We start from the raw sequence: 13,520 nt of genomic DNA, 5'->3' as shown, positions 1-13,520 counted from the left end.
AAAGGAGGAAGATGAAGAAGGAAGTTTAAAAATAAACTAAAAGATATTAACTGAAAAAAATTCAATCCCACTGGCTCCTAATCCTAATTTATCCACTAATTACAGTGAATCCAACACAAACCTGAGACCCAGAACTAAACAGCAGATGGCAGCAATGAGCCCGAATCACATTTGTTTCTTCTTCTTGTGTAGAAGGATAGTTCATTAAAAAGGAAGGAAACGTGTTGTTTATAGGTCGTTACTAAAAATGAGTTTTACACCCCCCTGGTTTAATCAGATCGACAGGGACCTTTAGACCGAGTATGAAGAAATCAAAAAAAGGGAACTGGACTTGATGTTGAGTCTTCAGCTCTAAATGACAAGTGAAGAGTTTAGGTTGTAGGTGAGACATTTCCACGACGAAAACAAGGGACACTCTAAGAAAGACAACAGCGCCCATGTTTTATACCCCCCAACAAAAAATACTTCTGTTAAGAAGTAAGTCTGTAAAGTCTCTGGTTTTGTCCCTAAAGACCAACAAAGTGATATCAGGACAGTCTGGTTAACGTGAACCTCCTCTGATTATCTGCTTGTTGACAAACCGTAGTGATGTAGTGACGTAAAAACCTGAACTCCACAAACATCATCCAGAGCTGAAGAAGCTGCTTCTGTCAACCTTCACACCAGTAAAGAAACTAAAAGTTCATCTCAGCCCGGAGGTCGTCAACGTTTTTAAGACCAAGGACCCCGAGACATTAAGTACAGTAGGAAACCCCCTAAATACCTACTATATGAGTTCTATGTTAAACTATTATTATCATCAGTTTGGATTCAATATTACGCTAAATAAAACTAAAATATGTTGGATTCACGTGAATTTATATATAAAAAATGTCTAATCAACCCCCTTTTGTTGAAGACCTATGTCTTAGCCTATAAAAAATAAACATATATATGTGTGTAAAAAAACAAAAAAACAAAGAATAAATAAATAAATGATAAACACCTGCAACAAACCCGGACACAACTGGACACCAAGATGGAAATAAAGCAAAGTCCTCTAATGTGCCTCTTTATTTAAAGAAAATAAAAATGTCATTTAATCATCCTCCCAGGCCAAACAAGGTTTTTGCACCTTCCAGTCAGTTCACTCTCTTTCGGGGATAGACGTGTACTGTAGCAGAAGAAAAGGCTGATGCTGTTTGTACAAGGAGAAGAGCTTGTCTTGTTGGGTGCTGCTCACACATTCATAGTGCCTGTGCCATTGTTTATGGCTCCAAAGGACCAAAGAATTACTAATATTGCACGCTCTCATTTATTCATCTCCATTCTAAACATGCTTTCCTATGTGTGTATGTATACATATTTACCGTATACATACATAGGTATGTACACCTAGGCACACACATAATTAAACATGTATAATTGTACATATATATTTATATAGACCTATAAATTTACATGTACATACATTTATAAAATTTTACAACACGCGCTCGCCCTCACACGCGCACACACGCACACACAATGCGTCTGTGAGTCTATGTTTGTTTTATGTACACATGCGCACAGGCACGCGCATCAGTACAGATCTCTCTGTCTCACACACACTCACACACACACACACGCAAACGCGCAAACGCGCGCACGCACACACACACACACACTCTTCATATCCAAAAAACGTTGGTTCCTATTAAAACAACACCAGGTTGCAATTTGGACACTTTCAATGGATTTCCAATGTTTGTTTTAAAGCTGTGAAATTCAAAAAAAAAAAAAAAAAAAAAAAAAGAAAGAAAATAAAATAAAAATAATAAAAAGGAGGAAAACGAAAAAACAAAACAAAAACAAAACAAAAAAAAAGGCATGGCGCTGCAACATCTGGTCTTCACTGCAGGTAAGTGGTTAATTTGCATAATGTATACAGGTTTTTAGGATTTTTTCCCTATTTTTTATTTTTTACTAAACAGCATTTCCTTTTTTTTTTTTTTTTTTTATAAACCAGAAAAAACTAAACTCTACAGAGAAAGTCCCCTACCCGCAGTCTTTCGCTGCCGATAGAGTTTGACATCAAGCTGTACAGCGCAGTCGAAAACATACTTACATCTGAGCTCATTTACAGGTACAGCCATAATCAAGGCACAAAGATCTACAAGTAGATTTGTTTTTCTTTCAATTAAGTTGTACAAAATAATATTACATTTTACAGTCTGTACAGGATAATTCAACCTTGCACAGTGTACAAGTTAACAAAAAAAACAAAACCGAGAAAAAAAAAAAAAACAAACGAAAAAAAAGAACAATACATTTTTTCTCTCCCGTCTCCCCCTCCCCACCCACCCTCCTCCCCCATCAGTATCTCTAAGCTAAAAGGAAGGTTTGTGTGGAAAAGAACAAAAAATAAAAAATAAAAAAAAAAAAAAGAAAAGAAGGAGGCAGGTCCGAGTCCGTGGAGGCAGCAGGGCTAAGGTGCAGAGAGCTCAGTCCCTTTTCCTTCATTTAAATCCGGCCGTGTCGCGTCCTCTTCGAAAATCTCTCGCTCCACACGTTTTCTCTCGGCTGCTCGGTCCACCCTGCAGCTCGGCAAGCTAACATCGTGAGAGGGTAATAAATATTGTGATGCTACATTGTGTGTATGCTTCCTCTGGAGAAAAAAAAAAAAAAAAAAACAAAAAAAAAAACAAAACACAACAACAACAACGAAAAAAAAAAAGTTATTAAGGAACCTGATGCAAAGTGCATTTATCTCTTCATCCACTCGGTTCCCCTCCGTCCCATCCCATCGTCGAAGGAGCGGGTCGGGAGGGCAAAAATAATAATAATAATAATAATAATAATAAAAAAAAAAAAAAAAAAAAAAAAAAGTGGGCGCAAATGTCATGTCGAAGGTGAAGCCGGATTTAACCGGCAGGTGAAACGCAAACATAAAACACACTCGCTCGCTCACGTGGCATCATCCTCTTCGTCGCACGCACGCTGCCTCTACACTGAGGTCCTGTAGGTGTGTTTTATGTGTCCACACATCCACCACCAGTCCAGGTCCGATGACAAAGCCAAAAAAAAGAATAATAATAATAATTAGAAGGACACGAAGGGGCAAAAAATAAAATAAGGAGGTAGCCCAAGGCTTAGTGGAATGACAAAAATCAAGGCATTCAAAAGGAAGGATATAAAGAAAAAAAAGAAGAAGAAGAAGAAGAAGAAGCGGCACGTGAGAAAAAATTGTTCCCCAACCTTCCTTTTACATCGGTGAAATGGGGATGAATCGGTCTCAGAGAAAAAAAAAAGAAGAAGAAGAAGAAGTACAAAAAGCTAAGAAGTTAAAAAGAGGAAGAGGATTTGACACACTTCAGTAGTACTTCATAGTCCTCGACGGGAGGGGTGGTCAGAGGGTTTGTCTCGGGGGGAGGAGAGGGTGAGGAGGAAGAGGAGGAAGGGAGGAGGAGGAGGAAGAGGAGGAGGAGGAGGAGGAGGAGGAAGGGTTCGTCAAGGATGCAGAATGGTGGAGAAAAACACAGAAGGCCCGACGGAGACGGTGTCCCATCACAAGAGTTCGTACTGCCGCAGGTGCATTCTCTGGATGATGTCCCGGCAGTCGTTGAACACCCGCCGGATGTTCTCTGTGTCCACGGCGCAGGTGAAGTGGGGGTAGCAGTAGTGTCTGCCGTCGCCGCTCGCAGTGCTGATCCGCTGAGGGGCAGAAGAAACAAACACAAACAAATAAAAAAATAAAAAAATGTGAGATGAGAGTCCCCGACTCTTTTTAAAGTTCTCGTGCTTAATGTTCGTGCAGCTTCAACTGGGACTGAACTAAGGCCGAGACACGACAAAAATATATATATACAGGCTTTGGGAGTACAGGATACAAAATGGTAACTGTACAGGGGATAAAATGTAATCAGATTACAAATATAAAATAATAATAATGATAATTAATTTTATTTGTAAAGCACTTTTCATAGTTAAAAACAATCCCAAAGTGCTACAGAGTAACAACAAAATTTAAAACAGGTTTAAAAAGCCAAAACACAGCGATAGGTTTAGGAAAAGGCTTTTTTTTTTAAAAGACAGGTTTTCAGGCCTTTCTTAAAAGAGTCTGGTGTTTGTATATTTTACACAAAGGGAGGTAAACGTCCCATCAAAAAGCCGCCTTTCCTCGTGTGGCTGCAGTGAATATTTGTGCGTCTGCCCGGACCGAGTGACGTTCAGGAACCTGGGTGAAAAGTCTCCGTAACAGAGGAGGCTCATCACTGCATCACTGGTTTTGTCGCAATAGATTTTCACCTAAAACCTTGTTTTAGAGTCTGGGAAGAGCTTAGAGTTTGGGAAGTGGAGTTTGCGGTCGGGTTTTTCTCGTGTCGTTTCTCCGGTCAACGTCCTGAACTGTCTGAAATGTCGCAGCAAAAAAAAAAAAAACTACAGCTACTCTGACATCCGAGCCGCGGCTCGATGTGTCTCTACCCGTCAAATTATCAGAATCAAACCCATCCATCACTAGAACCAGTCATTCACTTATTTCCATCAGTAATTTGCCGTCAATGGAGTCGTGTGTGTGTGCTAAACACTCCTTCATACTCATTTGATTACATGGAAATAGAATTTAAATATGTTCTGCTAAAAGGACACTATGTTTTTAAAACGAGTCCCGGGAACATCCTGTATTCAAGGTGAACCGGTGGCTCCGGTGTGAATCTTTGTGCGTCCGGGCTGTACCCGGCTCGTTTTAAAAACACAGTGTGCGCCTCGGCCAGAGACGGCTGGAGGAGAAGCTACTAGATAATGAATGAACGAACCGTGGAATCAAGTTTGGTGTCGTTACGACAGACTGAGGTAACTGATTCTGGACGGAGCTAGTACATAAACGCCCCTTATAGGACTACGAAGGTGGTGATATTTTGGGTTAAACTAGTGTTGGTTATTATCGAGCTAAATCATTATTGTCGGTATCATTTTAATATAAAATAAAGACATAAAAACACTGGGCAGCTTAACAAAGGGACAGTAAAGGAAGATCCAGCTGCTGTCTTTTCTTCTAGCTTCAACGAATAAAGCAGCTTCATAAAAACTCCAGGCTAAAGAAAAGTATATTTTCATTTTTAATTAGCTTCATTAACACAACACGGTTAACTTTTTCAGGAAAAAAATTAAAAAATCCTGAGCCTGAACGTTTTACTGATATATTCAATTAGAAATTTAACCATTTAATTCGGTTTCAATTTATATAAAAACAACTGTAAATCATATTCCAACTCTAAACTGCAAAATTTACAGTCTATCATTTAATATTAGTTATTATTATTATTGTTATATATTGTTGTTTGTTTGCATTTAGGACACATTCACTTAGCTTCTTCCTATCTTTAGATGATGCCTTCATGAAAACTCGGAAATTCTAAATTCCAATATATCATAGTGTTCACGTTACAGGTTAACTTGGAGGAGAAAAACTAAGTTTGATATACTTTCACCGTTTTCTAAACATTAAAATATGTGCAGCAGATATTTATTTTTTATTTTAGAAGTAGTAATTTCTGAGTTCCACAACTCAGAGCTCATCTTTCCTCCCCAAGTTGTCTTGAATGCAGCATCAGCCGCAGCTGGACCTCAACCAATCGTTCCAAGACCCACCCCCATCCTACTTCTGATTGGCTAGTGATGCTAGTTTGGAGAGGAAAAGCTACGTCATTCAACAAGTTTTTGTTTTTTCTAAATGTTAATGTTTTTTTTGTTTTTGTTGTTGTTGTTTTATTATACGAACAAATTATCAGATGCAGTCAGGTTCATTGACGGCCTGACTGTGTTACCACGTCCAAAATCAAATGCTTTAAAGAGGACGTTTGTTTTTTGTGCCATCAATCATTGGAATAACTTCCCACTGAACATACGTAAATTGCAAAGTGTCTTTCAAGTATGAATGCACTACTGTTATATGTGAGCCAGCTTTTAAGTTATCATTTTTAAGTGAATTGCACTTGTGATATGCAAAATATGTATTGTTAATTTGTGTTTGGATTAGCTCGGGATCCTTTTAAACAATTGAACTCACAAGAAACTCGTCTCGGATGAAGAACTTAGCTCTCGTCACTCTGGGGTCTTCGCCAGGTTCAGGAGTTGCTAAAAGAGGAACAGACTCACAGTTAAAAGAGGTTAAATGGTGCATTTGAGCTTTGACACCACAGCTGCGTTCAGAGTAGCACAAACCTTCATTTGGTATGGTGTAGCGAGCATATTCAGGGAAGTAGTCTTCAATTTTGGATTTTCCAGCTAATACTTTCTCAGCCAGCATGTCCTGCTTGTTCAGGAATAATATGACCGATATAGTGCGTAACCATCTGAAACGCAAACATCGAACAAAGTCACACAACCGCTCACAGACGCCTACACAGCGTTTCATGTTTCAGTGGGCGTACTTAGTATTTACTTGTGATTTTAAAGTCATCTCACAAGAACAATAAAAAAAGAAAGGTAAAACAGGAATGAATGGTAAAAGGAAAAGAAAGGAAATGAAGTGTGGTTAATGGTTAAGCTTTATTTTCTTTAAAATGTCCTTGTTTTTGTATAAGAAACAATTTACGTGAAAAACTAGCCTTACATAACGTATATTTGTGTGAGTTTTTAGTTAGTTTTCACAATCTTGTCTTTATTAGTCTGGAATCACTTGAAAACACTTTAGTTTTTAGTATATAGTAGTTTTTAGTTATCTACAGTACGGAGCTGGACCCCATGAGTTCACCATGTTTCTACAGAGTGAACAAATCAAACACTGGCTCTTGAGGGGGAACTTTCTTTTTATTTATTTTATTTTAAGCAACTGGTACCAGTCTACACTCATGTGAAGGCAGAAGATGAGGAAATTTCATTCAGTTGCAATCTGAAACCTCGCCACTAGAGGCCACTATACAATTTAAACTGGACCTTTAAAAGTTTTAATATTAAAGGTCTTTGTATTATTTTCATTTTTCTCCCTCAATTTCCGCAGCTTTCTTCAACAGCTACAGGACAACTTGTATTATTTCTACACGGTTATACTCAAAGACGAACATTTGAAACTGTTGTGAGTTATATTTAAAGCAATAAAATGAACAAAAGAGGATAAAAAAAAAAAGACCAAAGATCGTAAAATAACAAGATTAACCCCCAGTTTAACCCTTAGGGACATTTTTTGTCTATTTGGGCAAATTTGTCCTCTTCATTTGGCAGCCATTTTGGCTGTATTAATGTAATAATATTTTCTTAATAATTTGTAACAAAGTCTATCTCAATACAAATTTTGAAATGAACAAAACAATAAAAAATAATAATTCTAACAGGTCAACAGAATACTGATTTTTTTTTCTTCAGCACTTAATAAAACTACCAAAAATTCAATCATTTTGAGGAAACCCTTTAAATGCCAGTTTGATTACTTGAAGTCACTGTCACTGACAAAAAAACAAAACAAAAAAAAACATGAAAAATTTGCTATTTTACATAAAACTAATGTTGGGAGGCTGGGGCATGTTTTTTTAGATCAGTTGTGGATATGACCAAGATGATCTAAAATACTGACTTGATTGCATTATTAGTTTTTGTGTAGCATCAGATTTAAAATTTGATAAGTTTGACAAAAATGTCCCATTGACTTCCATTATAACTACATTTTTTGATCTCTCAGCCACGGCACAATAAAATCATTCATTCTGCAAATCTAGAGTTTCCTCAAAATGATTGAAATTTTGATAGTTTTGTAAAGTGCTGAAGTGGTTTAAGAGATTTATGCAGAAAAAAATTCAGAAGAAAATATGAATCCATTAAGTTTTTACAGCAGTTTTTGGACATAAGGTTAAGGTTAAAAGACAGACAGACAACCATCAATGGATCTTTACTGAGACAGTAAATAAGACAAGAAAAGGACAGAAAGGACCTGAATTAGATGTTTCTTACACACCTGTTGTTCCAAATACTGCGGAAGAGGTCCAGGGCTTCCCGTAGCCGGTTGGTGTTATTGTCTTCCCTTATTACCATGTTGTAGCTGCTGCTGGCCACTACGAAGATGATAGCAGTGACGTCTGAAAGCGGAGCAGAGGTTACATCACACGAGTGCAGGGATAAATCAAGAGGTGACGGAAAATACCTGGTGGCGGTGAGGGAGGGGGGGTGTACAGTACGGTTAGATGAAGGAAAACAAGAGGCTGAAAAGTCTTACCGTTAAAGCACTGGATCCATTTTCTCCTTTCATCTCTCTGGCCCCCAACATCAAACATGCTGCGGAGGAGACAAAATACTGGGTCAGACTCGACAGACGCTACAACGCACTCGCTGCTGCCCTCTTGTGATCAAAGACTTTACTTCTGTAGCGGGACAGGACTGAGGGCGTCCGGTACACACTGTACCGATCGCTGGACAGCCTGAGAACAATTACACAGCGGTTTTTATTTCAATCATTATCAAAGGAAAAAAAAAGGCTGATATTATTTACGCGTGTTCAAAACGCACCTGATCTCAGAGTCGGCTCGTAAAAAACAAAACAAAACAAAAAAAACAGAAACGTTAAAGGACGACGCACAAATAATCAATTAATGAATAAATAATTTAAAGAACGGCATTATTTGTGTAGCCTGTGCGACCCTGGCTGGATGCTTAGAAGTCATCAAAGCCGGTAACGACAAACCCAAAGGGAAGTCATGACCCAGAGCTTTTCTTTTTCTTTTTTATCAATCATTCAGGATGATATAATGTGATACAAAGGCCCGTTTCAGATGGTAGAATAAGACTGTTGTGTCTGTGAATGCGGAAATGGGTCGTCTCATCTGACATCATCAGAGCAGTTATGAAACATTTACTCTAACCTTTATCTGCTGCTCTTATAACCAACAGTAAATAACTTCCAGCTTGGCTCAGAAATCACACTGGCTGACCACAGAGGATTCATTTTACATTTTTAGTCACTTCAATGACGTGCTTTTCCACCTTAGCTTCCAGCCACCGAGCGAGCAGGTTTGGTGGTGGTGGTGGTGGTGGTGGGGGGGGTTGGTTTCAGTGTTTTGTTCAAGGACACACTGCCGTTATGGGGAAAAAACTTATGACATTTCAGGCCCTTAACACGAGGCAGAGGTAAATATAGCAATAACAGCCCAGAGGTCATTCTTAACTGGGATTATTGATACAACTGTGATGTAAAAAAGAAGGCACAGTTTTTAAAAAAAGCAAAATTACTGAAAAACTGGAAAAACGCCTGCAGAGCCTCCTTTTCAGGACTGGGTGACAAGAGTTTGGAAAAGTTGCGGCATGAGAGCGAATCCGACGGCGGATGTGGACGGGACACAAATATCTCGTTCATGAAAATTATGAGAGTGGATTTTATTGATTTTTTTATTTTTTTTTTTCATGCAGTAGTGTTGTTTTGTGCTTTTGCCGCTTTCTATTTCTGCGTTTGGACTGTGACGTGGTCCTCATCTGATTTAACGTTAAATTAGAAGTGTCTGGAGAGAGTTTTTTGACCGAGGGGGTGGGGTAAGAGTATTGTGTGGTCTATGAAGGTGGCAAACAGTTAGAAATCCACAAATATAGCAGGTAAGTGTAGACTTACTGAAAGTTCACTTTATCTACTTGGAACCTCGTCTCGAAAATCCCTGAAGTTAACACTCGGCAGCGTAGCAGGTCCTGCACATCATGGACACAAAGAAGACACCACAGGTCAGGAAAGAGTACAACCGAGCAAAAGAGGCGATTTGCACATTTTACGCATGAGAACTGACCTGGTCCGTTGGTGTGTAGTCGCTCTGTCTTACAGAGTCAATTCTGTCCAGGAAACTGCAACGAGAGAAACAGGACAACATTTAGATATACACAAAATGAGCCACTTACATGTTAAACTCAATACCTAACAAATACAAAGCAAGTAAAATAAGTATTGAACGCAACCCACGTAATCCACAAACGCAAAGAAATCAAGTTATGTAGAATAAAATGTGATGACATAGGGGAAAAAGTACCGAACACGTGGTTCTTTTACTTCTAAATTTAATATCTAGTAAAAAAGCCTTTGATGGTAATGGTGGCTTCATGGCGTCTCCTGCGTGGAGAAGTGAAGGTGCCGTGGGCCTCGTCTGTGAACTCTGACCTTTAGTTCTTTCCACGAATCTCTAAAGATTTCTATTGGATTTAAGTAGGTGATTGACTGGGCCATCGTAGCTGCTTTATTTTCCTTCTCTGTAAACCAACTGACAGTTTCCTCGGCGGCGTGTTTGGGATCACTGTCTTTCTGGAATGTCCACCCTCGTTTCACGTTCATCATCCTGGTAGATGGCAGCAGATATTCATCAAGAAATGCCTCGGCACATTTTTCCATTCGGCCTTCCTTCGGGTTGTATGAAGTTTGCAAGGGCCGTACGCAGGATAACGGCCCCCCCACCTCCAGACTTCACTGCTGACTGACCTCCAGACATGGGTGGTGAGTGTGTATTCAGGCCCCACGGCTGCTGAGTGCATTATTGTTTTCTTTGAATCAACTGTACCTGCTGATTCTACATATTTCTGAAGCTCTACACGAGTACGAGGGTCCCGATACAACTTCTTCAGCAGCCTTGAGTATTGGTCGATACCGATATTATAATATTACTTATTTTGTAGTGTAGTATGTTAGAAAAGGCTTGAGAACAATAGTCAGCATTGGTTGTCTGAGGGAACCAGAGGTTTGTTTCTTTGCCTCCGTGGTCTTGTGAAAATCCTCATGCTGTTTTTTTGTGATGTGTGTGATGAGGCCGGTCGTGTTACACGTCCCTGGTTCTGGTGCCACCACGAGAAACTTGTGCATTTGCACTCAGCTGCAACGTCTTTTTTCAGACGTGAACAGAAAAAAAAAAATAAAAAAAATACTGCCACATGGACGACATCACTCCTGCTCCTTGCTAACTTTTGTTAGCACATTAGCACACTAGGCTGGAATGGACTGTTTGTATCCGAGGTTTCAGATGCAGGCCGATATATTCTTGTTTGTTTTTGATATATATCCAATATTGCTATCGGACCCTTATCCACAAATGATCCTTGGTTCTTGGACAACATTTGTGATAATACTCTTCAAGCCTCCCCCTTGAAATCTAGCGGGGAACAGTTCGTTGTGGCCGGTTTATGATGAAACTGTGTTCTTTTCACTTCCGGCCCCAACAGTGCTCATCGCTGGCGCATTCAGAAGTTTAGAAATCCTTCTGTAACCCACGCTATCGGTATGTTCTGCAACAATAAGGTTGCGAAGGTCTTGATAGAGCTCTTTGCTTTTTTTTTTACTCGTCGTGAGATGCTTCCTGTGTGACATGTTGGTAATGAGACACCTTTTTTATAGGCCATCAGTTGGGACTGAATCAGATCAGATTAATACGTACTAACCCTAAGGGGCAGGATTGCTTTCTAAATACTGATAGATTTTAGCTGGTATCTTGGTTTTCCATTACCTTTTTGCGCCTCTCTATCTTCGTGTGTTCAGTACATTTCACCTGTGTCATATCACATTATCACACATAATTTAATTAATGGATATCTATGGTTTGATTTTATTTGCATGAGATGCTACCGACATCCGGTGAAAATGTCACGTCAGTAGCACCTTTACCGAGTGAAAAGGGATCAATACTTGTTTTATAAGTTGTATATCACCAGTCCGATCAGGCACAGACTCCACGTTTAAACAGATATTCAGATATTAGCGTTAGCTACAGTGAGTGCTGCATGAGGTGGCCGCCATGTCTGACTCCCTGTAGAGGCCCCGGTAGGCCGGTGCTGAGGCAGCTGCATGCCACAAGAGGGCAGGCCTGCTCAGTCTGGGCTATTTTGGTCTGTCTCTAGCCAGAGTGATTACATAAGGCGGCTATTGTGGAGGTTAGACAGCTTGCTGTTGCCTTCTTCACTACTGAGGGAGCATGTGCAGCGGTAACAGCAGCGGTAACGGTAACAGCAGCAGCAGCAGCAGCAGCAGAAGCAGCAGCTGGGCCTCTCTGCAGCACAGCAGGCAGACTCAGGACACCGAGGCCGGGGACACACGGTGTCACACGGGCCTCACGGACGATCTGGATCACTCCATGAGCAACATGGCCGGTCCAGGGACTTAAAAAAAAAAAAAAAAAAAAAGGCCCACGACTACGCTGCTAGTTTCCTTACAGGAAACTGAGGGTTTATTATGATACGTAACCATTTCAACATTTAGCGCAATTTAAGAGATTGTGTTAGCTCAGCTGCTTTACTTTGGAGACAACGGTAGATTAGAACAGGGGTTATGAATGAACTAACTCCCTTGAAAAGCATCAAATGCAAATGGGTGACTCTCTCTTTAAAGAAATGAGAGGGTTAAATATAACTGCTTTTGTCCTAATTATAGGATCGGATTCTGGATTTGTTTTTATGGACAAATACAGTATCTGAGTGAGCAGTGATGGACATTTTCAAAAATAATAACCGTATTGATAATTCATAGAAAAAATTCTAACTCTAACTTCATTCAGATAAAATCCACGCTTTTGACCTGACATTAAAAAGAAAACGTAACTACAACAGGGAGGCCGGTAAATGTAGGTGACGAAGTTGTCTTGAAGAGAAAAAGTTCCCAGCCCACAGCTGAAGTTGGTGAGTGACTTTGTTATGTAGGACACAGATGTGGACCAGACAGGCTCACCCTCTCACCATCCCCTCCACTTTCTACCCAAACCCTCTGCAGCTTCAGGATGTCACAAGACAGACACGGCGGCTGCAGCAGCACACAGGAAACCTGACGCACACAAGATCAGCGTTCAGGGTTACAGTTTCTGTAGGTTTGAGTCAGGGACGGCTCTCACTTCATTTTCACTTCGGCCCTAAAAGTAGCACACCTAACACACCCAAGCCGAATTAAATAACTGAGGATGAATGCTCTATTATGAACCCTTAGATAACAGAGACACCGCTCATGTGCTCTGACTATAATGTTTTCATCACACCGACTATTTCTGACTCACAGTCCACACAAAAGTAGAAAGCAAGGCTATTTCTGACAGAGAACTTGACTTTCTCACACTAACTTCATACACATGTACAGTAAACACATCCACCAGACACATACAGTGAGGAGGAAAGGAAGTTTAAAAATAGATTTCTATGAATTCGCTTTGTGCTTTCAAACAGGAGACAGAGTCGTCTCCCCTGAAACATCAAGTCTTCTGATTACGATTTGGCTTTTAAGAAGACGGCAGATCATGAAAACCCCTTCATCACACACATCTAAACATCATTTATTATTTTAGTGCACACCACGCTATGTACTTATTAACCAGGCTGATCTAATCGGGTGTGCGAAAGTCCCACCGTTCTTTTTTTTCTGTTTTTAACTCACAACCTGACCTTTGGATGTTTGTTTGGACGCACTGCAAACCTGGAACCGATTGACAAACTACAGACTCTGGACGCCGACACCCGGGGAGCGTGTGACCACTCGTGAGTTTGGGGATTGTGGGTTTTTTTTTTTTTTTTTCATGACCCCTGCGCGGTACCGTCCTCTCACAACCCCACATCGTACCGCGGGAGGACAAAAC

The 13,520-nt window shown here is 40.1% G+C and overlaps 1 protein-coding gene across 1 annotated transcript in view; it reads right to left on the bottom strand.

The window, feature by feature from the left end:
• Positions 1-1,035: 1,035 nt before the first annotated feature.
• LOC125010400 (guanine nucleotide-binding protein G(olf) subunit alpha-like) overlaps positions 1,036-13,520 on the bottom strand; it is a 51,828-nt gene continuing 39,343 nt past the window's right edge. The window contains exons 6-12 of the mRNA XM_047588991.1: positions 9,720-9,774; positions 9,551-9,624; positions 8,168-8,226; positions 7,910-8,030; positions 6,184-6,314; positions 6,029-6,096; positions 1,036-3,672 (exon numbers count right to left, since the gene is read on the bottom strand). Of these exons, the coding sequence (XP_047444947.1) occupies positions 3,526-3,672; positions 6,029-6,096; positions 6,184-6,314; positions 7,910-8,030; positions 8,168-8,226; positions 9,551-9,624; positions 9,720-9,774 (655 nt within the window). The 3' untranslated portion in view covers positions 1,036-3,525. The remainder of the gene's footprint in view (positions 3,673-6,028; positions 6,097-6,183; positions 6,315-7,909; positions 8,031-8,167; positions 8,227-9,550; positions 9,625-9,719; positions 9,775-13,520) is intronic.

The sequence above is a fragment of the Mugil cephalus genome, chromosome 7 (genome assembly GCF_022458985.1).
Source record: "Mugil cephalus isolate CIBA_MC_2020 chromosome 7, CIBA_Mcephalus_1.1, whole genome shotgun sequence".
NCBI lineage: Eukaryota > Metazoa > Chordata > Actinopteri > Mugiliformes > Mugilidae > Mugil > Mugil cephalus.
The sequence above is the reverse complement of the archived record's forward strand: the minus strand, read 5'-3'. Positions and strand labels throughout refer to the sequence as shown.